The sequence below is a fragment of the Charadrius vociferus genome, unplaced genomic scaffold (genome assembly GCF_000708025.1).
Source record: "Charadrius vociferus isolate BGI_N301 unplaced genomic scaffold, ASM70802v2 scaffold43, whole genome shotgun sequence".
NCBI classification, from domain to species: domain Eukaryota; kingdom Metazoa; phylum Chordata; class Aves; order Charadriiformes; family Charadriidae; genus Charadrius; species Charadrius vociferus.
Window position 1 is genome coordinate 5,676,545 of NW_009648043.1, and position 25,201 is coordinate 5,701,745.

General features: G+C 40.2%; 1 protein-coding gene across 1 annotated transcript in view; it reads left to right on the forward strand.

The window, feature by feature from the left end:
- Window positions 1-24,486, forward strand: part of AASS (aminoadipate-semialdehyde synthase) — a 25,136-nt gene extending 650 nt beyond the window's left edge. Inside the window, exons 2-23 of the mRNA XM_009883669.1 lie at window positions 715-891; window positions 1,539-1,623; window positions 2,386-2,453; window positions 2,567-2,713; window positions 3,720-3,798; window positions 3,896-4,023; window positions 4,196-4,344; window positions 5,537-5,659; window positions 5,812-5,923; window positions 6,447-6,506; window positions 6,600-6,667; window positions 9,373-9,494; window positions 13,861-13,990; window positions 14,844-14,954; window positions 16,282-16,390; window positions 16,862-17,002; window positions 18,921-19,088; window positions 21,252-21,347; window positions 23,216-23,331; window positions 23,499-23,587; window positions 23,920-24,096; window positions 24,368-24,486. Of these exons, the coding sequence (XP_009881971.1) occupies window positions 715-891; window positions 1,539-1,623; window positions 2,386-2,453; window positions 2,567-2,713; window positions 3,720-3,798; window positions 3,896-4,023; window positions 4,196-4,344; window positions 5,537-5,659; window positions 5,812-5,923; window positions 6,447-6,506; window positions 6,600-6,667; window positions 9,373-9,494; window positions 13,861-13,990; window positions 14,844-14,954; window positions 16,282-16,390; window positions 16,862-17,002; window positions 18,921-19,088; window positions 21,252-21,347; window positions 23,216-23,331; window positions 23,499-23,587; window positions 23,920-24,096; window positions 24,368-24,486 (2,574 nt within the window). The remainder of the gene's footprint in view (window positions 1-714; window positions 892-1,538; window positions 1,624-2,385; window positions 2,454-2,566; window positions 2,714-3,719; window positions 3,799-3,895; window positions 4,024-4,195; window positions 4,345-5,536; window positions 5,660-5,811; window positions 5,924-6,446; window positions 6,507-6,599; window positions 6,668-9,372; window positions 9,495-13,860; window positions 13,991-14,843; window positions 14,955-16,281; window positions 16,391-16,861; window positions 17,003-18,920; window positions 19,089-21,251; window positions 21,348-23,215; window positions 23,332-23,498; window positions 23,588-23,919; window positions 24,097-24,367) is intronic.
- The last annotated feature ends 715 nt before the right edge of the window (window positions 24,487-25,201 follow it).

A 25,201-nucleotide genomic window follows, 5' to 3' on the forward strand; every position in this document is an offset into this window, starting at 1 on the left:
GTTTTTCTTTAATGCTGTGACCTTCAGGACTGAGAGCTTTTACAGTTCTTGTAGCAGCAGTAATGCTCTGCGGTAACGTATCTGAGCCAACAGATAAAAACTGAAACATAAGTAGGGAATTAGTGACCACTTGCACATATCACCTTTTAATTAAGGCACAGTGCTGGTTTTCACCAAAGCACAGATCATATCAGGTACACAAGTACGATATTGAAAGCTGGAATTTTAATACGTTTTTGAGATAAGGGAGAACAAAAATAAATTTTGCTATGGAAAAACATTCTTTTAGAAGTTGGTCTTCAGCTTGAACTTAGTCTTACACAATTTTATGAAATCACATGTCAACAGTCTTCAGATGAATTTGTCAGATTTGTCTAAACTTATTTCCAAGTATTTCGTCACATTACAAAGGACTGTTCATTATTGCAATACGATGAGATACTTTAAATATAGTAAAATATCCTTTTTTGTAGTCTGTGAATTTAGGATGAAGGGTTTTACTAACACATAATTGTACAGCAGGGTATTAGCATGGAAATTACGTTTGATATTTGATACCCCTTTTGATAAAGAGCTTTTTGAATGTATCACATGCAGTAGCTTGTTTTTGCTTTGTAGAATTATCTATTTGTCCTCTGTTCTAGTTGCTTGTGTGCTGAGATCTGAATATGAAAAAAACCCAGAAAAATTTACTTTGGTTTTTCTCTGTCATAGGATTACGTCAAAGCAGGTGGCATTATTCAAGAAGATATTTCTGAGGCTTCTCTGATAGTAGGTGTGAAGAGACCTCCGGAGGACAAATTAATCCCTAAAAAGAACTATGCCTTCTTCTCACACACTATTAAAGCCCAAGAGGCAAACATGCCCCTTTTGGATGAGATTCTAAGACAGGTAAATTGCGTCATAGTGAAGACAACTGGCTGTTAGCATGGGGTGGAAACCGAACTTAATGCTGAAGTGTGATCGAAAGCTTGCTGCCTGGTATGGTTACTTTCAGCATGCATATTTGTAGATAGCTAATGAGGACTGTTTTCAGTATCCTTTCCTGGAGCTGAGCATTTCTTGCTCGGAGGATCTCATCCTTGCAGTGCTACTGTGTTGATGTGAGTAAGGCAGATGAGTTGTGAGCGTCGTATGCTCAGGAGAGGTTCAGGCTGCGTGAGCTCGAAGGCTTGTTGGAAAGCTGTTAAGCCAGAGTGCGTATAGGTTGTTACAGAGGGAGGCCAGTTCACCCAGAAACCAGCATCCTCTTGGCAGAGGATGCGAATGGGCCTGCAGCAGCTGGAGTGGCACGTTGGGGAGCTCTGTGCCAAGACTGCACAGGCAGTGCAGAGACTCTTTAAGACAAGAATTTAAGGCATCCTTTAGGTTTTTGTTTTTATACTAAAATCTTGTTAGGAATGACTTGCCTTTCTCATATATGCCCATCAGTCTGGAGGAAGGATAACAAAGGCGTATGAAAAGGTTCCTAGGAGAGCAACGTGCCACTGACTGCATTCACTGAAAATTTTAATACTCAGTTTGCTATGTATTTTCAGGAAATTCGACTGTTTGACTATGAAAAAATGGTTGATCATAAAGGAATGCGAGTTGTGGCCTTTGGAAAGTGGGCTGGTGTAGCAGGTATAGTGCATAAAGTAAAGGCAGGCTTGCAACAAGTAACTTCTTGTAATACTTCTGGTTGTCTACGTTTCCTGAAAGTTGAGGCTTGTAATGCGTTTTTAACTGCATTTTAACTCTTGCTTTTAAGAGCTTTTTTCCATTCTGTTTTGTGCTCTCTAATTTTGATGAGACAATTTTGATGTCAAATAGTCCTGTGGGTTCCTGGCAAATCTACTGTTTTATGTTGTCTTGAAGTCCCGTTTGTCTGTTCAACTAATCTGAGGCAGACTAAATATCAACGGATGAACTGAATAGGCTTTTGAAAGAAATGGCTCCTGTCAGTCCTGCGAGTTTGAGCATCTGTTTGTCACTCTGTTATCCATTTACACTGATTTTTGTGAGGCATGGTTCTCATTCCTTTCTACTGAACTTCAACTCTGTTTCTTCAGGAGACTCTTTTTATTATCTCCTCCTTTGGAATCTGGTGATATGGATGCATCTCATAAAAGGATATCTGAGTATTAAATAGTGCTGAAATGCATAACAGCCAAGAGCAGGTTTAAGGTCGTGGCCTGCGATTGAATTTCTCCTGGTTTTATGTAGACTTTCTTTAGAAGTAAAGTATTAATATTGAAACATGGGCAAAAATATCCAGGATGATTTTAGACTTCACTCAGTCTCTGCAGTTTCTAACTGTGCATATTCAGAATTAACACTGATGGTCTGATTTTTCTGGGTTTTTGTTTTTGTTTTTGTTTTTGTTTTTTTTTTTTATAACCATAGGAATGATCAACATTCTACATGGATTGGGATTACGATTTTTAGCCTTGGGACATCACACTCCCTTCATGGTAAGAGTGTATGTGTGTGTATTTTTCTTTAGCAAAGTGACATTCGAACGTCTGCTAATTATCTGTATTTGAATATCGAAAATATTTTGATGGTTCTGTGCCTTTGATTTCAGCACATTGGGATGGCACATAACTACAGGAATAGCAGTCAGGCTGTGCAAGCAGTACGGGATGCTGGGTATGAAATTTCACTGGGATTGATGCCAAAGTCAGTTGGGCCCTTAACATTTGTGTTTACAGGCACTGGTAATGTTTCTAAGGTAAGAATTCTGTCTTCAAGATGAAATGCTGTATTATTTTTAATAGAACTTCTTGGCATTTGATACGTATCAGGGTAATTGCGTTGATGTGTTCATTTTGTTTGCTTGGACTTCAGGTTTTCCTTTGCCAGTAAGAATTTTTAAGTACCCTAAACTAATGCCTTTAAGATGAGATCATGCCTGCCAAGGCTGACCGCGCTAACTTCTTACCATGAAAAATGAGTTAAGTCTTACTACTCCTCCCTCCTTTCCCCCCTGCATGGTTTTTGTCTCCCCCTTTTCCCTCTGTTGACTCTGTGCTCACAAGGTATGTCGAATGATCCCTTTAAAGTATGGGGGAAATAATTATTTTTTCTAATACTTGCTGAGTTTTTATACCTGCTTTTGTAGCAGTGACTTGGCTTACAAGTGCTGGACTTTAGAGCTCTTTTCTACAATATAGGGAAAAGGCTTACCCCTGGTTTTGGCAACAAAGATCAGTTAACTAGGCTCCAGCTATAAAGTGGAATCACTGCCTACGTAAATGTGTGCTTTCAGGACAAAACGATGGCATGTCTGAACGGCCTGTGTTCTGTGATCACAGCGCGTTGGGAAAGTCAGCTTGAAGTTCTTTGCCTTTAGAACAGTCTGGTTGTTGAGAAGTGGCTTCAGGGGTCTTCCTTAAAGAGAAACTGCTCTCCAGAGGGGCAGCAAAACCTTCTATTGTGGCTGAGTTAAGGCTGCCCAGCTCTGCCATTAGAAATATAAACCAGGAGTTGGATTGTGGGTCAGGCATAATGCAGTAATGGGGAATGATGTAAATTCCTTGTACACAGAGCCCAGGCGGCTTTGTTTTGGATAAGTGGGGGTATGTGTGAAATGGTTTGTACATCTCTGAAGATGTTCTCTGGCAGAACTGTCAAGTTGTGCGTGGCATTTTTATGTTTGTTTTCACACACCAAATGAGCAGTGTTACTCTACCTTTTTAATTCTCTGCTCAATCTGAATCCTACTTCTTGGTTTACAGGGTGCTCAAGAAATGTTCAATGCTCTCCCATGTGAGTTTGTGGAACCACATGAGTTAAAGGAAGTTTCCAGATCTGGAGGTATGCTGTGACAATAAAGTGATTGAAAACACCGTAACCCTTTTTGTCCAAGTGTAACAGCTAATTTATTTTATTTTATTTTTTTTTTTAACCTCAGACCTCAAAAAAGTCTATGGGACAGTGTTAAGTCGTCACCATCATCTTGTAAGGAAACGTGATGGACTATATGATCCAGTAGACTATGATAAACATCCAGAACTTTACACTTCTCGCTTTAACACTGATGTGAGCATTTCTTTTGTTCTTTTATGAAATATTTTCCACAGAGTGTTGGTAGTTACTACACCTTCATGTATCCATCAATTGAGAGAGCATTCATTTAAAACACTAGACCAGGTGCTTTCAGCTCCTTAAAGTACCAGATGAGAACATCAGGCATCTGTAACTTCCTTTGCAGATTGCACCCTACACAACTTGTTTAATTAATGGCATATACTGGGAACAACATACTCCTCGCTTGTTAAGTCGACAGGATGCTCAGAAGCTGCTAGTGCCAGTTAGATCTGCTGCTGGTCCAACGGAGGGCTGCCCTGAGCTACCACACAAGTAAGACACTTCAGTTCACTCCTAACAATTCTGCAGCACCATGATTAAGTTGTAATGTTAGGCAGTTTCACCACAGTATCTACCAAATGTTTCTGTTTCTTACACTGTTCCTCTTGCATGTTGCAAAATGCCCCATTGATTCTGCTTTCGTCCTTCTGGGATTTGCAGTCTTGTGTTCACAGTTTGGGATTTTTAGAAACGTCGCAGTACAAATGATTGACAGGTATTGGCTGTCTTTCTGCAAAGGTAGTTCTGCCATTGATCCTTGTGCAGAATCCAATACAAACAGTGTGACATCTGGGGAACGTACCTACTGCACCGTTATTGCTAGAAGTTTCTATGCCTGAGCAGAGCTCCTACCCTGCCATTTGCCTTGTACAAGTTCAATAACTGTTCCTTAACACCTCTAATTTTTGCAACAGGTAGTGGCAACGGTTCAAAACCCTGAACAGCTTTAAGGATGGAACGTGGGGTGCAAAGCCAGGGTTAGTCTCCTTTCAGCAGGGGTGGGAGCCACCCTTTCTCTAATAGCCTTGTGTAATAGTTCTCTGGGAGACTGGCCTGGGGGTGGATTTGGGGAGGTTATGGCAGTGTGTCCTGGTGAGGAGGCAGGTCTTTGTCTCTTCTTTGCCCACTCTTGACGCCTTTCTTTCTCTCACATGACAAATAAAGAATTTAAGTGTTAGCCTGGAGTGGAGCCAGAGGTTGTGAGTTAGGCTAATGAATGCTCCACCTGTACCAGCTGTCTGTGAACTGAAAGGAGGCAGCCACCTCCTTTGGTTTCCCTTTACAATGATGAAGTTATTCTAGCACAGGACTGCCCAGTCACAACTCAGGGGAATTGGTGGATGGATAATGAATGGGAGGTATTGGAAGTACATGGAGTACAGAGAAAAAACAATGGATGAGTGGATTCTCCCGGTCTTTGAGAAGTAACTCATGAAATATGGATCCCGTTGATGTGAGTGGAAATCTGACGACTACAGTAGAGCCAGATTTCCATTGTGTTCCTGGAGGTCATTGTTTATGTTGGTTTGACTTCTAAATTGGTTTAAGATGAATGAAACTACAAGTCTGATAGATCTTCTCACATTTCTTTTATTTCTTGTTCACCTGAGATCTCTTATACCTATGTTCCTTAGTAATTTGGGTAATGCTGTATTCCTTTCTCTTTTTTATTTAATCACTTTAGACTTCTGGCAATATGTGACATTTCAGCAGACACTGGAGGATCTATAGAATTTATGACGGAGTGTACAACAATTGACAGTCCATTTTGTATGTATGATGCTGACCAGCATATTATTCATGACAGGTGGGAGAGCCTTTAATTTTTATTGCTTTCCTCTGTAATTTGTACAGTGAAACATTATATTGAAAAATCATGCATTTAAAGCACTTCTGAAAGGTGGTACCTTTCAGGTACCAAGGAGAAGCAGTTTGGAAGAGCAATGTTCTCTCTTTCAGTGTTGAAGGCTCTGGGATTCTGATGTGTTCCATTGACAATCTGCCAGCACAGCTTCCTATAGAAGCAACAGAGTACTTTGGAGATCTGCTTTTCCCTTATATTGAAGAGATGGTAAGGTTTTAGGTGTCCAACAAGAAGGTAAAAGACTCGGACTTTGGGCTGCTTGTTTGTTGCTTTTCTGGTCTCCTGTATACATTCAAAAGGAATCTGCTGTAGAACATAACTGACTTTGTACTTCCAAAAAAAAGCTTTCTAAGTCTTGAGGCAATACTTTCAAAAAGCAACATGTGAATGAGACATTAGTGACCTGGATGTCTTAGGGTTTTGTGAAGAACACTTTCTGTAGGCAGGAAACAGGCTCTGGCAGGTAGTTCATTACTCCTGGACACTGCAGTAGATGTCTAAATCTGATTTTCTTGGTGCACTCAACAACCACTCGCAATCAGAGTGCTGTTTGAATTCCTGTATTTTCATAAAAGTCAAATGACACTGATCAGGGCCAGGAGAACTTCAGATCTACAAGACATTGGTATTGTTGCATGCATTTAAATATTGTGTAAAATCTCAATGTTTTACTCTGAAAAAAAAATATGGGAAATAAAATGACCTGATTTCAAATAACTTATCTCCATAGCTGCTATCAGAAGGCTCAGAACCTCTTGAAAGCCAGAATTACTCATCTGTTGTTCGAGACGTAAGTTTTGCAATTTGGTGCTCTGCTTGTCTTCCTCTGCTTTAAAACGTACAGGTCCAAAAAGCCCTGAAAATTTGTTTCATGTATTTCTAGGCAGTGATTGCATCCAATGGCTCGCTGACAGCCAAGTATGAATATATCCAGAAATTGAGGGAGAGCAGGTAATGTATAGGTTCTTAAAGTTTGTTAAGGATTTTAAAAAAAAAAAGCCTGCATTCTATCTCTCCTTTTGCATTTATTTACTCTTGTGTTTTGGTGGAATACTGCTATATTGCACTGTGTCTAAATGTCTCATAGCTTCATGATTTCCTTTTTTCCTCATGCACGTTGCCTAAATCCTTAACATGTGTTGTTAGTAACTTATATCAAAGCTGAGAAGGTGATCATTTTTCTCTTTCTTAGCTTATGAAGACTGTTTTAGAGGCAGAAAACGGCGTGATGCCAGTATTATTCTGTTACTCCTTGCCCTTTTAAAATGGATATAGCATACAGTCCTTTGAAAGGAATGGCTGAAAGGAAAAGACTCTCTAATATACCTTGAATCTAGTTTCCTTTAGTGTGGCTCAAGTGCTGTGCTGTATAGCATTGTTCTGTGACTGGATGTATTCAGGAGCCTCTGTGAGACTCTCAGACTTTTCATTACATTCTTGTAGCTACAGCTTTAGCTACCACTTCATCCGTACCCTGTCTCGGTAGTTATCAGCCAGTGGTAGCATGAAAGAAGTGGATTGAGTGGATTAAGCTAACAAAAGTATAACTAACCTGTATATCCCTGCCCTTCCCCTTGCTCCCTAGTATTAACAAACACCTATAGTTTACCTATGAAAAACGTTAATTTGACAGTAAGTGGGCACCTCTGGCTTCATGTTCATGATCAATGCCAGCTGTACTATATATAAAAATATAAATAGAAAATACAAAAGTTGAAATTGGTCTGAGCACAAGCACTGTGTGCACTATGCGCTACAAGCAGAGTGTGTTGGCTTTTGCATGCCAAACTTCTCCAATTTCCTTTGGGAGGTTTGGGAGTTTTGGTTATGAACTTGTGCATGATGAACTATAGATGCATTTTCCACCCAAAGTAACAAGCTGTTTGCCTCTCAAAGACGTCAGCTCACAGTGATTTTAGTTGTGTGCTGTTTGGTAGACCACCTCAAGAGACTCTCTCAGTAACAAATTTTCTTAGTCCTCACACAGCGCAATGGTCTGGGTTTTTTTGCTTTTTCCATAGTTGCTTGCATGGTCTTGTGTGAACCACCCTGAGAATCTGGAGATATCATTCCAAAGGGTTTTTTTGTGGGCAGATCTTTGATATTTCTGCACACCTGTGTGTTGCATGTGATGCTCGTTGCTGTTGCTCGCTTAGCTGTCAGAAAAGCAAGACCTGCAAACAATACCCTCCTTTACCTTGCAGACTTTGCAGATAACGCAAATGAAATCAGGGACTTTACTGCTTAAGGAGTAATGGTTTAGCTAGAGATAGGCTCTTGTTTAGACCCTGTAGGAATTATGTGGCTTGTGTTATTGCTCTAACAAAGTATTATTCTGTGTCTAGTTTCGTTTCTGATGGCTCTTTTTAGACTGATTGCTTATACCCTTTGGGTGTATGTGAACATTTCAGACAGATAGCCAGACTGTATGAGCTGAACCATCTTGCGTGCCATCAGAACGCAGGAGCAGTTTGATTTACTTAACTTATCTCTATCTTTTCACCTTTACTTGCTTTATGCCTGCTACTGGCTCCTCATCCACAGCTGCAATAACGTATCCCATTAACAACGTAAACCTCAAAGTATTGCTGTTCATAGAGTAACATAACTGAATTATTTAAACTCGTACATAGAGAATAGGCATAATCTGCAATGTTCTTTCCTGGGACTGTGTAGATTCTGTTCTCACTTTTGATGGGTCATTTGGCAGCTCATGTTTGTGCCTGTGCTGGAGCAGACATGCTATGTTTAATCCAAGTGTGACCTCATTCTAGACACTGGAAAAGTTTTTAATAAATATGATAAGAAGTTTGATTGCAAAATCCAGCTTGCTTTCATATAGGAAGTCTCCCATTCGTCAACACTGTTGCTGCAAGCTCCTGCATACCACTGTTGCTCCTTATAAGTAAAGGGTGAAGAGGAATTCTTTCTCTTCCCTTGCCCATGAGGGTGGAGCTGTGGAAGAAGATGTTCTGTTAGAGTTGATAGTAGTAGGAGGAAGGTCCTTGGTTTTGTCATATGAAAGGATATGGTGGATTTAGGAGGCTTTCTGTGAATGGATTAAATCATCATTTAACTTCTTAAAAAAAACCCAAATGTGTAAAACTTGTATGAAGGTCAAAATGTAAAGTAATCTCTAGTAATAATTTAGATAGATTAGAGAGGTGATACATTGATACATCCCATTCAGATTTAATGAATTGAAAATAATGTCTTTTAAAAAAAATATTTAATTAAGCCTGAAATTGAGGAAGGGAGGATGAAACATAGAATCATAGAATGGTTTGGATTGGAAGGGACTTTTAAAGGTCATCTAGTCCAACCTCCCCTGCAGTGAGCAGGGATGAGTTCAGTGTCTGGAACATCTGGAATTTTGGAAAGTAATTCAAGCTTTACAAATGCTCAGACACAGTTAGTAGGTGGGAATGTGCTTCCGACAGATGATATAGATGCATTTGGTATTGATTTCTTCACTCAGGGTAGTCTTTTTGTGCTATTCTTTGAGGCCTTGGGTTTGATAGCCAGGAACTTGATTCTTGGTCTGAATAGAGGTCTTGGTTTGTAGACTTACTAAAACATACTTATTCTGTTAACTTTAGCAGCTTACAGTTTCCTTCTTCTGTGTGGTTTTTAATTTTCCCTGTAACACCTCCTAGGGAACGTGCTGAGTCGCTGAAGATGGGTAATAAGAAGAGAGTTTTATTGCTCGGATCTGGCTATGTTTCTGGCCCTGTACTTGAATATCTCACTAGAGATTCCAACATTGACATCACAGTTGGTATGTAAGACTTTTTCTTGGTTTTCATTGAAAAATTATGTCTAATTTAAATCTGCTAGTGTGGCAGAACCTTTCTTATAAGTAATAAATGGATGTGGTTCTGATAACAGATAAAGAAAATCTTTGTTATTATGCACAGCAGAAAAGGATTTTGTAGCTTTCTGAGCATTTAGAGTTTATATAATTGATTTGAAAATGACATATCCACATTAAAAGTTTACTGTTTGCATGTGTAACTTACAGGGAAATTAGAAGTATTTTTCCTTCTAACCTGCTTTGGGCTTGGGATTGGTTTTGTAGCTAATCAGTCACTTTTGTTGGTGCTTGGCTGTGTTTTCAGCCTCACACAAAAAGAAGACGAGATTGTTTTCATAGACATCTGTATGAGTGAAACCTCTGCTGTTGTTATAACCAGTACTGTGGTGGTAAACCTTCAGACCCCGACCTTCCCATCAGCCCCACATGCCTGCTTGTTTATTCCTCTGTTTCAGTTTTACCTGTAGCACATTTCAGGTTAGGCACCTCAAAAACACCTTTCTGTTGAATTTACCCTGATCCTGTGACTTCAGATTTAAAACCCTGGCTGCATTGCCTGAAAGATACTTTGCCGGGAGGTGGTTTCTTACTGTTGTATTGCTGTTGATTTCTGCTGTTGTTGCTTTGGTTTGTTTTTTTTCCCCTCATGCTACTTTTGTACTGGGCTGCTTTTACTATGCTTTGCAGTGTTAACCATAGTACTTTTAACCCTGTGGAAAAGATTTACTAGGAAGAAGAGGGGAATTCTAAGGAAGCTGCACCCTTCTTTATTAGCACTGCCTGATGCGCTGAACAGGGAAGGATTACAGCAGTGTGCAGTGTCCATCCCCTCATCCGTATGGAGGCTGCGTCTAGTCCCTGCAATACAGCAGCAGTAAGGGAAACCAGGTGAACTGGAAGATCTGTTTTGCCACGCACTGTGCAAACACAGGAAGCGCCTCTTATCTGCTAGCTTAAAAACATGAACTTTCTATGGCACACGCACAAAAAACCTCAGAAGGAAAGAGACGCAAAGATGTTACTTGTCTAATATTTGGCAGCAGGCAGGTAGATGAAGAAAGCATAAAATGCACATCGCAGTGCCACATTTGGGTCCCTCCTGTTAGGCTACACCACTTTAAATCCAAATGACGAAAATCTTAATTGGGAGACCTTTATGTAATCAACGGTTTTCGGTTTCAATTTGTAGACGATTTTGCCTAGCTCTTTTCTCTCAGCCCAGGTTGATTAGTAGGGTACGGTGAATCACCCCCTGGCAATGTTTATTTCCCATTGACTTTGGAAAAGCCATAAGGAAATAAGGCCCTAATTTAGAGACGCAGATCATTTTAATTCTCTGTAAGCCTGTGCCTCACCTGCTGCCTTCTTTACCCTCTCCTTTCTCCTCGCTGCGTTCCCATTGCCGTCCTTGTGCTGGCAGCATGGTGAGCTGGGGCAGGAAACTGGTTCACTTCCAGTCAGATGTGGCAAATACTGGTTGCTTTAACCCGGATCTCTTTTTCAGTTCTGCTTTCCTTCCGCTGGTAAGTGCTGATGGCAGTAGGAGCAAGATAATAGTAAGGAACAAATGGAGGCAGGCAGAGACTGGATTTCTCACTTTTAGTGATAATATTAGCATGTGCAGGATTGGTAGGACTAAGCCACAGGTAAATATTGAAACTAGTCAGATTGACTCTGGGCCTTTTAGTTGTATTTGGCCTAATCAAAGGCTTAATGTTTTTATCTCTGTTATGTTAAAAATGGTAAATGATGTGCATTGTTTTTGTTTTAAGCTATTAAGCTGTTCTTGGCTATAAATGGAATTCTGTTAAAATGTACTGAAACAGTTTTGAAAGATTTCTTTTTTAACTAGACTTATCTAGAAATGTATGGCTATGTGGAATCAGGGATGGGGTAAGTTTGTCTGGGCATGTGTTTGTTTACTCAATCTGTTAGTTAGCTGTGTTGAACCTGCACGTTCATCAAGACCTTAAAACTAGCTAAATTTTTCCTGTCTCCCTTAAACCAAGCACAGCCTGAAAAAGAAAAACAAATTGGCCTTTTTTTCCTCCTGGACTTCTAGTCAGCTTCTTGCTTTGCAGTGAAGTAGTCTGTGCTTTTGTGGAAATAGCTGCTGCCATCAAAAACTGATTGAATACTTCACCTCTGCATTTGTTTGGCCAGGTTAGAGAAGCGACCGTTTTTAAAACCAGGAGAAAATATGTTCTGCATAGTGACCTAAAATACTTCAAGCCTTAAGATACATTGTTGCACTAATTGAAAATGGTTGGTTTTCAGCAGATAATGTTAATCCAAAACCAGTTTACTTTTAAAACACATTGGGCATACAATTTCTCTGTTGTAATCTTCCCTTGAGAGTCAGCACAACACAGTATTTCATTAAATGGGGAAGCACCAGGCATGCCTTTTGTGTATTTCTGTGTGAAAGACAAAGCAAGAACAAAACCTCTGCCTGTTTCAATGCTATTTAATTATTCTGTTTCACATGAGGTTGTAAACCTGCAAGGAAAGGCACTTTTTTTGTGTAGGCAATTATTTTTTATTTTTCCCCCTACCTTTCTAGTTGTAGAGTGCTTCTCCAGCAAATTGACGAACTCCTGAATGCCAATAGTATTTAGCATATATAGGACCATGATGTGAGTTTCTGGCTTTCTGATTTTCTCCTACACCTTGTTCTGCCAAGTAGACCACTGGATGACTCATTTAGTTAAGGGTTGGTAGACCCAAGGGGTGATGTCCCCCCCAAATCAAGCATGAAGATCAAGTCTATGGTGTGATTGTCCACCAAATAACTAAAGAAATGGAAAATTGCTGCTTGGTTTCATAGTACTGTATGTGGGATGTCATTGAGTTCCTACTCATTACTCTAACTTTGGTTCTCTTTCTCTCCTTCTTAAAGTTTTTAATTTGTTTGATCCTTTTGACTGCCTACCCCTAACAGTTTTTCCACTAGAACTTTATCTCCAAAAAACCATACTGGTCTGCCTGAATGGGCTAGTGGGACTTTGTTTTGACTGCGTTTAGTAGAGCTGTTGTATTTTTCTGCTGGTCGTCTTTATTTTATTTTTCCCAGACCTCACATGGTAGGATTACTGTTCTAGTTCAGATGAGCGGCTGTCTCCTCTATCAATATAAGCAGTTACTACAGCTCTTGCCGCTTTCTGGTGATCTTTGTCTAAAATTTTTCTTGAGCCTGAATGTACACATGCAAGCACCCCTCTTCTGTGACTGTTATTTGCATTCTTCACCCTCAAACGCTTTCTTTAATAGATCTGTTTCTACATCCAAAATAACAATGCATTTCTAAGGATTCCAAAAGAATTTCCTTTTATCCTTCTCTCAGTGATTTCTTTACTTGTTCTTTGAAAACTTTGTAATGTCTTTTTCAGTACATTTTGACACTTACCAAAGAGTGGCAGGTGTTCATCTGAGATATCAAAGACTGAACCTCAAGTATGTATGTTTTTTAAAAACTAGGGTGTACCTTGCCACAGGTTTTTACGAGGGGTCAGAATTAAAGACATGGGAGTATGCTTTTAGGGTGGATCACAACCCTGCCTAGCCTATAATAAAAATGTTGAGGTTTTGTAATGAGTTAATGACACTTTTGGGACACATTTCTGCATAAGAGATGAATTCATTCAAGCAGACTGTTTTCCCTCTCTCTGAAAAACACTTAGGTGTGAATGGGTGCTTCTTTTTGTTTAGTTTATCTGTTTTCCCACCATGTGGGTGCTCAGTTACCTGGCAAGTGTAGACAGTGCTGCTGTAGAAAACCATGCCAGGAGGATGTATGCACACGATGCAAGTGAGCCAGTGAGTTCTAGGGTGCCCCACTGCACAAAGATAGGTTTAAAAGTCCTTTATCTCATGTTCTAGACTTACTTCTTCATAGAGTGGAAAAGAAATGACTTCCAGTTTTGCATAAATAATTTTTGTTGACCTAGTCTGCTGATAGGAAAACTGCAGTTAGAACTTTTGTTAATTTTAGGTACACCCACAAAGTTGCTAATTGGTTGCAGGTCTGTTCTCTTTACACAATTTAGCAGTGAGTGGTTCTTCTGAGTGTAAGTATTCATTGTAGATTCTTGTTCTTGAGTTATAGCTGCTATGGTTTGACACTGGCAATTCAGAATAAAATTGACTATTTTAGGGGAAGTGAGGTGCTTTATGCCTGATTTTTTTTCAACTGTTAGTGAAGGAAAACATCCACGCTATTGTTTCTCTTTGGGAGGAAGGAGGTGTGTGTAAAGCACAATTTATATATGGGTGTGCTTTGGACTTTCCTTCATCTTTAGGTAACAGGTGATGTGTTTTACTTTTAAAACAGCATCTGTCATGAAGGAACAACTTGAACAACTGACGAAAAAATACAGCAACGTTACTTCAGTTCATATGGATGTCATTAAGCACGAGGAAAAGCTGTCCACATTGGTGAAGAAACATGACCTTGTGATCAGGTCAGAATTCTGTGTGAAACATGATAGGCTCAACCCTAGGTCGTGCTGCTTCTTTCTCCTAGTTTGCTGACCTAAATCAACACGGTAACGGGTTTTTTTTAACGCCAAAGAACTGGGGTCATATTTGTGCATGTAAATAGTTGTAACTGGCCTCTGCCTTCTGACGTAGCGGAGCATCCAGACTTTCAAAGGGGCTTTGACTGCAGCGTCTCTTTAGAAGTGTTCACCAGTTATGTGGACAGTCTTCTTAGTGTGAGGGGATCGAATTTGCATGTTTGCAAGAGCAGGCAAAATTCTGACATCTCGGTCATTTCTCCTGAATATCCCATAAAGAAAAATCTCTTTCCAGGTATTGAAGCAGGGGAGGAAATGGCTTCATAGTCCTTGCCGTTTTGTTCCTTTTGCCACGGATGTCATGAGTGTTGTTCCCTTTCCATGTAGAGCATGCTTTTCACAAAGTACTTTAGCAAGATCATTGTAATGCAAGCTTTCTCAAGGATGGTTTTACAGTTTTGCATCTTCTAAACCTCCAGCATGCCTGTTTAGAAGGTGGCCTTGAGAAGAGGTCAGTGGCTTGTTTTTTACAAAGAAAAGTGTGACAAAAGAAGTGCTGTCTAAAGAATGACTCCCCTATTGTCCTGCGCCCTGTTCTGAGTGCACACAACAATACTCTACTGATAGGGTACCATTGCACTTATGGACGTATGAAACTGCTCAGGGCAAGGCAGGTATGACTGCTGCATTTACTTGAGCTCTTTTGTAGGCATACAGAAAATATTTGTGAGTATCTTTCCAGTGACAGCATAAGTAACTGGCTGGATTTTGATGTTGCATAATTCTCCTTCATTTGTAGTTTGCTGCCTTATTCAGCACATCCTTTGGTTGCTAAGAAGTGTATTGACAACAAAGTGAACTTGGTAACAGCCAGCTACTTAACACCAGCTATGAAAGAACTCCAGGAGAGGTAGGTATGAGTAGCACCTTTCTGGTGTTGCTTCCTTCTTTAGTGCATTATCTGAATATTTTGCAGTCTGTTACACCTGCAACACTTACTGTGAATTACTGTTTTCTGCATTCTTTCTCCTTCCCTTACTATGATGGAGGACTAAGTACCTTTCCCCAAAGTTGCCTGTGGAGGCTGTGGCAGAGCAGAGAAATGAGTGCATACCCCAATCTGGTCAGACTAGTGCTCTAAGAATGTGCTAGAATGTGCACACTAGAATGTGCTGTTGTGCGTGTCCCATCTTATTCCATGTTAATGTGCCTTCCCCTCTCCCATCAAACCTGTTAGGATGCTTGAACTGGGCTGATATTCGAGCTGAGCAGCTGGGCTGTCCTGTTCTACCAGTGACAGCCAGCTTGTTTGTCATCCTTCACATTGCCCTGATAAAACCTCATTCTTGGCTTATTATATCTACAGAATATCCTCCTTCATGCCATCGTCTTTTGGACGGGCCCACTATATTAGTCTCAAATTGGTGACAGTACTAGCTATTTTAACGTTACTGTTGTCCTACTTATTACACAACTGGAAGTTGTTTTGGGCATGGAGCTTCATCTAGGTGCTCCTCTCAGTCACGGTACTGGAAACTCTGAAGTGAATTCAAGTGAGTGAGATGAGAATTGTACATGCTGTGTCTCTGCAAAAGATAAACCAGAGGAAGCTAGACAGGTAGTAAACCAGTGTTGCAAGCAGTGAGGGAGGTTTAGGGGCCTCTCCTCCCCTTGCTGTGATGCGTGCATATATCGTGCTCGCAACAACAACAAAAAAAAGACACTCCTCATTTGTCAAAACATGAAGCGATTTTGAAAATAAAATAAATCACCTCAGTTTGTGGCGGTAAGTGAGCTGCTCTGGGAGCATAGGCAACTGTTAAAAAAAGAAAACCCAAATGTTTGTAATAAAGTGGGCCTTTCGATCTCTCTCCCCGCAGGAGCTGTTTAGGGCAATTATGACTAGCTCTGTGCTGTCCTCTGCATTGCCACTGTCCTGCATTATATAGCACTGTCTGGGAGAATGTGGGAGATGGAGTAGCTGGTAGGAATTTCTTTTTCCACCGGCCCCAAGAAGTTGCAGCAAAATAAGAGAAACCAAGGCTAGAATGACTCATAGACAATTGTCACTGTTCAGGTTTTAACATCTGCTTTTGTTTTTTCCCACAAGCTGCAGACAGAGCCCAGAATTTACTGTGTTGGGGATGGTTCCCTGGGCCTTTGTGGGACAGATTTCCTGAAAAAAAAGGCCAGTAATAGTGAATATTCTGACAGATCTGCATTTCTGTTATTTTCAGCGTAGAAGCTGCTGGTATTACAGTTATCAGCGAAATGGGTTTGGATCCTGGTCTTGACCATATGTTGGCAATGGAATGTATTGACAAGGCAAAAGAAGTTGGTGCTACGGTAAGGTTGGCAGGTAGTGCACAGTTCTGCCCAGATTTTATTAGTAAAGTTGTTCCTTTAATACTGCCCAGTTTTTGGGCATGTCACTGATGTGTAACGGACTCTGGACACCTTACTTTTTCTGATGCTTGCAATTTACTGCTGACTAATCCAATTGGTGAGACCATCAACTAAGATGGCTTTGTCCCAGTGTGTATTTTGGTTTCCTCTCCTCTACGGGCATTGCCTGCAGTGGTTAGGGTTGGAAGGGACCTCTGGAAATCATCTCATGTCATCAGTGTGACAGCTTGACACTGTTGCTCAATGAAATTCTTTTAGTTTCCCCTGTCGATCTCCTGATTTGGCCCATTTGGGGGATAAAGTCAACAGAAAGTTTAAGAACTAGTGGGGATTCTGCCAGGTAACTCTGCACTGTTTGCATCCTGGTCTGTCTTCTCTTCATTCTTTCTTTCCTGTGGATAAATCTGGCAGGTTGTATCCTACACTTCTTTCTGCGGTGGCCTACCAGCTCCAGAGCACTCTGACAATCCTCTGAGATACAAGTTCAGCTGGAGCCCACAAGGAGTGTTGCTGAATACAGTTCAGTCTGCGACGTATTTAAAAAATGGAGAGGTGAAGTAACCCTAACATTTCCATTTAAAGCCAGACAAAAAAGGTGATGATGGGCTAAGGAGGGAATTGGGATTTGTGAGGTGCTGTGTTTACTTTCAAGCCAGTGACAATCAGTTGCCTAAGCAGGTTGTGTACATCACTTAATCTTATATTTGGAGCCTGATGATGCCTGGCTGCTGCCAGCTTAATTCTTACTTACTATATGGAAACTGATTGCAAAGAAAGAGCATGTTCTGATGGCTAAAGCACTGGATTGAGGTTGGTGTTCTGGGTTCAGCTTCCATCCCTGTTGTGTGTTGCTTTTGCCACTTCATCACCCTGTCTGTGGCTCTGTGAAAGAAAGGTGAGAGTGCGTACTTCTACTTGCTTTTCTGTACTCATGTTTGTAAGCAAAACAGCTTTATTCTGGACTTGCACAGTGTAGAGCAGAACTCTAAATTTCTTTTTCTTTTGGTGCAATCTGTAATACCAGTAACTCACTGAGTGGATTTTGCGAAAATGTACAGTGCTTTCTGATGTGTTTTATATAAGCTCTGTTTTGCTGTTTGTGCAGGAGTCATTAGAGTAGACTTAACCTAGCAAATGTCACTGCATCTGTTTTATGGAAAGATCATAACTGATTTGTGCAAAGCTATTGCAAGCTGTTATCACATTTCTGCTTTCCAGTCCTGTCTGTTTGATCACTCCCACTTGCTCAGAGTAGTTACTGAGCAGGGGCTCTTCAAATGTCAAGGAGATTGCCTTGTATAACCGCTGTAAAGTTTACCTAATTATCTAAACTTTTTGAACTGCAAAACTGAGAAATCTTTTGAGATGTTTTATCATGACATTTTGGTGCTCTAGTGTTCTTATTGCAGTAAGAAAGGAGAAATTCAGAGACTCTACATTGGATAATTATTTAAAAAGCAACAACACATAGTTATGAGTTTCAGATGAAAGGGTCTCTTGGAGAATGTGAAAATGTTTCTTATTTAATTCTGACCTGGTTCACCCATTGCTAGGAAAAATTAGATCATGCATATGAATGATTGACTATGAGAACACTATGCGAGCTTGTCAGTACATTGTGCAATTTTTCCTCCTTGCCACTAAATTCTTAGCTCTTTTTGACTGTTGTGCAGGATTCTTCCAGACTGGTGTCCTACCTGACAAACACAATAAGGTCTTTCGGCATTGCTGCAGACTCCAGTGCTTTAGTCGTTCTTCTAAAAGGAAACCTTGCCCCTTTGCTCAGAAGTCACAAAATGAGTTTGTATCGATGCTGCATAGCAGATCTGTGCATCAGCTGCTTGAAGGGAGCAGGGTTCAAGGCTTTGGTTGGGAGTGATAAAAGAGCTAGTCAACCTTATTTTGTTTCCCTTCAACAGTGCATTCTCTCTGTGCTTTGTAGCTGCAAGTAAAGATACACACGGGCAGCTATTTCCTATCAGTGTATTATCACCTGATTTATTTTCGTCTTAAAAAAAAAAAAGGAGACAAAACCCCGTGCTTCTCTTTACATTTGCCTTCTCCTCCCCCATAAAAAAAGAGAATTAAAAATATTGAGCAAAAAGCAGGGAGCCTATGGGCAGAATCTCCCTTCACACTGATGTAGTTTAGGGGGATGCTCCAAAATTACACTAATGTACGTGAAGTGGGAACCTGCCACTTTAATATAAGCGCAGTAGGAATTAACAGTGTGTGTGAGAAGGATGTGGGTTGTTTTAGCCCTTTGATTAGTAATGGCTGACATAGTGCAGGCTTCTCCATCACGGGATATGGTTAAATGGCTTGTGCAACTGCTTTATTTAGATTGGACCTTTGTTTGCACCAGAAACACTAAGCATGTTGTTCGTATTTTGAGCATACTTCATCTTTTCTGACGTAAAATAAATAACTCTGCACTGAAACAATATTGCTGTTCTTTCACAAAATTTAGATTATCAATATTCCGGCTGGAGGAGCATTACTTGATTCTGTTACTCCGATGGACTTTTTCCCAGGATTAAATCTCGAAGGTTTTCCTAACAGAGACAGTACAAAATATGCTGAGCCATATGGTATTCAGAATGCTCACACTTTGTTGAGAGGCACCTTAAGATACAAAGTAAGTTGTTGTTGTTGTTATTATTAACTGTTGTTTTCCTCAAGAGATGAATGTTGTCATTTTAAGAAAACCGTGTATTTAAAAGTCAGCCTCTTATAGCTCTGTATATGCTATTTATAAGCTCTCCACTATCCCAACTGAGAGATGGTCAGTTGGCTTGCATAGTCTCTATCTGTGTTTCTTTATTTCTCTGGCTCTGAATTTGGTGTCAGATCAAGAGAAGATTTAAAAAAATGTAAATAAATCTGATGGGTTTGTGTGATGTGTGCTGCTGTTATGTATTTTTAAGAATTGATCTGTTCTCTTGAAGTTGGTAAAAATTTGAATTACAGTTTGTTGCTTATATTCTTATGAAAAACATAATGTAAACATCTTACAGAAATGATGGTTTTCCATCAAACTGAGAAAGTTTTTCATTAAGTAACTGGAAATCTTGAATATGAGCAGCTGTAACATTTTGGTCAGTGAAAGTAAAATGTTAAGAGATAAATGTGTTTTCTTTCTAACTGATAGACTCTTTTCCTTTCATTTGTTAGATGCACAAAGCAGAATCAAAACAATATTTTTTCTTTCAGATTTCTTTTTTAGTTATTTTGGTGGTCAATATACATTACCTAAAACCATATTGAACGTTTGAAAAAGCTTTTATGGATGTAATGACATGTCTCTTGAGTTAAGGTTTATGTCAAGGTTTAAGTTATTGTTATTTTGTACACGGCTTGAAGAATGTGTATGTCCTTTCCCTCTTAATTCCTCTGTTGCAATACAACAGGATTTTTTCTTTATTTCTGGGAGGGAGGCTTGCTTAGCAAAAGAAGATGGAAGGCCAATGTCGGGGAATAAGGGTTACAAATTGCAATAGCTCTCTTTTTGTCAGTCTAGATACGATCTCTTGTTCAGAAGCTAAAAATATGTGGAAGGCATCTATCTCGTCATGAAGTCTTAATATGGCAGTATCTACTCTTCCATTTGGTGCCTGGTAAAATTTTCTTCTTTCGTATAAGTGTTAGCGCAAGGAAAAGCAAAAATGTCAGGGTGACATGCAGAGTTGTTATCAGGGTGCTGCAAGAATGACGTTTCTGTGGTTAGTGCTGTTTTCTTAACCCCCGAAGCAGGTCCATCCCTTCGGGTTGGGGTGACGTCGGTAGGGTTGTGTGGAAGACCTCGCCGTACCTCTACCTGCGTGGTATCTACGTGCCAGAACATAGCGCTGCGCAGGGCAGAAGTTCATGTTGGCCTTTTGCACGTGCTGCTCTGTCACAGAGCAGAAAGCAATCCGTTCAGTGCAGAGGCTCACAACTCCCCAGAGTGCCTTTTCTGGCTTAAGTTCAGGTAGCTAATGGAGTCCGTTTAAAAGGAGGTGGCACAGGGATCTCACTGCAAGGCCACCTGAGCTGATAACCTACTGCTGGTGGAGGTGGCTCCTCATTATAATTAGCCCTCTTTCAGGGTGCTTTATGTCCACCATCCTGCTTTTTTAGAGTGTTTCTAGTCACTTGCATGTAAGTGTTTTCAGGTATGTAGCAGCTGTGTGGGAGTATTAATGTGAGACAAACAAAAATGGGCAGAAAACAGTTGAGACTTTTTTTTATTGTGCAGCCTATTGCAGCCTTTGCAGTTCCTTTTAAATACCATTCCACTGCTGTCCTGGGGGTGTCAGATATTCCTGAAGGAAAGATACAAACACACAGGGTTCTTATCTTTAAAATCAATTCATCTGATGTCTGTGCAATCACACTGGTGTAAAGCTGGGGTGAGCCCAGTTCAGCGTTGGGCTCTCTGCATTCAGTAGTTGGTTTATGGGCCAGGTGGCTGCTACGACCCCGTCTGTAATGACGTGCTGGACTTTGAACTCATGCTGTCCAGCTCAGCCCTTTCTTCTCATGGACCAACGCTGCTTGCCATGGAACTATTGATGGCAGAATAATAATAAGTCATTAAAGAGAGTATTGAAAAAGTAGGGGGAGGGGTGGAGAGGGGCTGGGGAAGGTACCGCTCTGTGGCAGGAACCCCACTGGCTGTGTGTTATTGTGGCTGCTTTCCCATGGGAATAATGCTTAACATTACCGTGGTTGTGTCCACCCCTGCATTCAAACCAAGGAGAAATATTCACCTCGATTTCAAGTGATTATTATTTTTAACTGTGTTATTCTTTTATTTCAGGGATACTCTAAGACTATGGGAGGCTTTGTAAAACTAGGATTAATTAACCCAGATCCTTATCCTTTGCTAAGCTCAACCACACCACCTCTAACCTGGGTGAGTTACTCTGATCGCTCTGCCTTCTTTCTTCTGTTTTGTTAATGTTTTTCTTGTTGCTAGGCTTGGATGTGCTTAGCAATGGGAGTCTTGCATTGCATCCTGGTCTTCTCTGCTCTTTGTTCCTGGAAATTCGGAAGATTTTCTTCAGCAGGAATGTAACGCAGTGCTGGAACAGGTTCACCAGAGAGACTCTGGAGTCTTCGATGCCAGAGGCTTTCAGGACTCAGCTAGACAAAGCCACAGCTGACTTGAGTGGCTGGTGGTACTCCTGCTTCAAGTAGGGTATTGGGCTAGATGACCCTTAGAGGTCCTGTACAATATTTTTATGAATTGTCTTAAATTTTCTGTTAGTCAGAATCCAGCCCTCAGTGCTGTGAGTTTGCAGTGCCTGGATTGGTACTGCCCTATGATCTTCAGTGTAAAAGTATTTTTTAGGGCATCAAGAAGTAAGAGATCATGCCTAAAGGAGTATATTAGAATTTTTTTTCTGTTAAAACTCTGTACAAGCATTGTTTTGGTCTGTTATGCTGCTTTTCTGTCTTGCTTACTGATGCCTCATTTCATCTTAATCTCAGCCAAGATCTGACTCCTATGATGTGCTGTTGTTACATTTGACAGTCATCGTTTTGGTTGTCTCTGTGGGCAGACTTGTCAGGTCTGTTTGGCTGTCTTGTGGAAGTTTTTCTTCCATTGTGCAAACCCCTGAGAAAGTAACTTTATTACTCAGATGAACAAAGTTCACATATGTTTCCTGTTTCCTTCCTTGTGCTTTTATCAGCATTAATGTGGAAAAAGACACCAGGCTTATGCTGTGTGATGGTGTGTGGAGAGCACAGTATTTTTGTGATCATGCCATTATTCGTCTTGAGTGTTCTCAAAACCGAGAAAACACAAGGTGAAGAGGCCCAGTCTTCCTTGTCTCTGATCAACATACAGCACTGCTCATCTTCCCAAGCTCCAGGAGTTTTTGGGCTGCCATGTGGGAATTACTTTTATTTTTTTGAGATGATTTTTGTCCATGTTCAATTTTAGGGTTGATATCTTCAAGTTTTCTTTGCAAAGATGGCTAGAATTTCCAGTCCTTCTAGCCTCAGCGAATAAGTATACAGTGTCATGTAGTCTGTGAAAATAACTATAAACTCATTAGTCTCGCTGCAAACCTTGTCTCAGCGATGTTGTTGTATCTTAGTACTTTCCTTTTATCTGCTGTGCCTGGGACACAGAGGAGGTGGGTCAACCTGAGCTTCTAAGCAGACTCTGCAGTTCTTGCTTGCTTTATATCTTGTTCATAGCTCCGTTTGTCTGCCTTGATGTGAATGAAGCAAGCAGTAATTAGCACCTAGATAGCAAAAAATGGCCTTCAGATATGCGTAAGAATCTTCAGAAAGCTTTTTGGTAATATTCCCAGGATTACCAGAGCCATATTCATATCATCAGTCTGTTTTCTTCCTTTTGAAAGGGATGGTCTTTGTTTCTAGACCAGCTGAAAGATAGCTTTAAGTTCCTGACTCTCTGGCTGTCTCCAGGTGGTTTCTCATTCACCCTAACGTCCTCCCAGCTTTCCTTGTTTATGCAGATTTCTATGTTCTTTCTTCACTGCCAGAGGAAGGGATAAAACTAAAAAATAGGGGGAAGCACCTGAGTGGTGGGGTACAAAATGTTTTAGGCAAAAATTACCCCTATTCTTTCTTGTGATTAAAAATCTCAAACTATCGCACTTTCTCTGTATGCATAACCTGTCTTCTCAGAAGTCCTGGATATTAGCTGACCTTAATGGAGCAGCGGGTTCTCGAAACCTTGAGTGAAAAGGAGTGGGAACACATATCAGGCCTTCAGGAACTTTTTTTTCTTTTCTTCTAATACAGAAAGAGCTCATGTGCAAACTGGTTGGAATTAAGTCACCTGCTGAGTACCATGTTCTTAAAGAAGCTGTATTTAGCAAACTGGAAAAGGACAAAAGTCAGCTGGAGGCAGTGGAATGGTAAAATTTTCCAGTGATTTTTTTTTTTTTTTTAAATAAAAAAAGTTTGCAATTTTACCCCTTTTGGTCCATGTTGTGACTGTTAAACTGGTATGCTGAACAAGCTGGAAATTATAGGACTGAGACTAAGCTGTGGATAGGCAATGATGTCTCATTTCTTCTGCCAGGCTAGGTTTATTGGGAGATGAACCAGTTCCAGCAGCAGATTCCATTGTGGGGGCTCTTGCAAAGCACATGGAGATGAAGCTGCCCTTTGGTATGTGAGAAGTTCTTCTTTTTCATGGCTTTGAGTGGAACAAGTCAATATCTCTTACCAGCCTCAATTAGATTAGTTTGCTTACCTTTATTAAAAAACCTTCATGCTAGTTTTTTTAATGTCTTGCGACATTCACTACTCCCCCAATTTATCTTTTTCTACCCCGTTACATATTTAGTTTCATCTTCATATTCACTCCTCTCTAATAGTCCTTACCTTAAGTCGCTTCCCTGGTACACGTGCTGTGTATGCATAGTGCTTCGCTCATCAGGAACCTCATCTTGTTATAGCTGAAATACAAGTAATGAATAGTTTATATGCTTTTCTTTTAGGCACTGGAGAGAGAGATATGATTGTTATGAGAAATGAAATAGGTCTCAGGCATCCTTCTGGTCATTTGGAAGACAAATTTATTGATCTGGTTGTCTATGGTGATAACAAAGGATATTCTGCGATGGCTAAAACAGTAGGATATCCCACGGCTATTGCTGCTAAGATGGTTCTAGATGGTAAGTGACTGTTCAGGCTTCAGCAACAGTATTTCATCACTCTGGATCTTCCTGCCTGTAGAAAGCAGATGTGTAGTGTTTCTGCAGTGTATGTACATATTATATATTTTAAAAAAAATTTAATCAAACTTTTCCTGTTGTCTTTTAGGAATTTTTAATCTGCATGTTTGGATGTTTCAGTTACTCTTCTTAATTTCTTGATCTATAGAGATTTTTAGTAATTTAATCTTAAGTGTTTCACTTCACTTTTTTTTTCCTACCTTTGTCTCAGGTGAAATAGATGCCAAAGGTATGGTTATACCATTGACAAAGAATGTTTACGGACCAATACTTGAGCGTGTTCGGGCCGAAGGCATAGTGTACAGTACTCACAGCGTTATCAAACAGTAACTGGAAGCAGCAGATGGAATCGGGCTTTGGCATTGTTTGGTTCCCTCCTCCCCTTTAAGAATCCCAATTTGGACCAGCTAAAGGCAGCACCTGCCATTTTGCACACAGGTGACGCCTTCCATAAAACCCATCGCCTGACTTTCATGTAGAAACTGCAGATACCCAGATGCACAAATTGTGGTGTTTTCCTGTTAAAACTGTTACACTTTCATGTACATGTTTCAGCATCAATCAGATCTTTCTTTATATCTTTCCCAAAATATCTCAGGAGTAATTTTTTAATAGAGTTTATCTTCTAAGTGTATAGGGTTATTATTGAGGCAAATTTAAGCTGAAAGGAAAATCTATTAGTGGATTCTTTTGTGGTAGAAAGTCCTGGTTAATGAATTCCATTGATTAAGTTTGATTGTTCATGTGGTAAAAATAATATATCAGAGAAACAGAGATGAAAGTGATCCTTAAAATTTGTCTTGTTGTCCCTTTCCTTTTAACAGTATTTGTGAATGTTTTCACAATAACAATATGCAAGAAATACTTCAGAAATTGTGCACTACTAGCAAATAAGATCCTGTTAAATCTTGAAAATGTGTCGTTCTTAGATATTTGAAATCTAGATCTTAATATTTTTGAAATCCCTCTCTTACGAATGTAAACTTAAATTACTTGGAGGAGGGAAGAGGTGTAAAGCAAGCCTGCCCCCGTCCCCTTTCCCGTC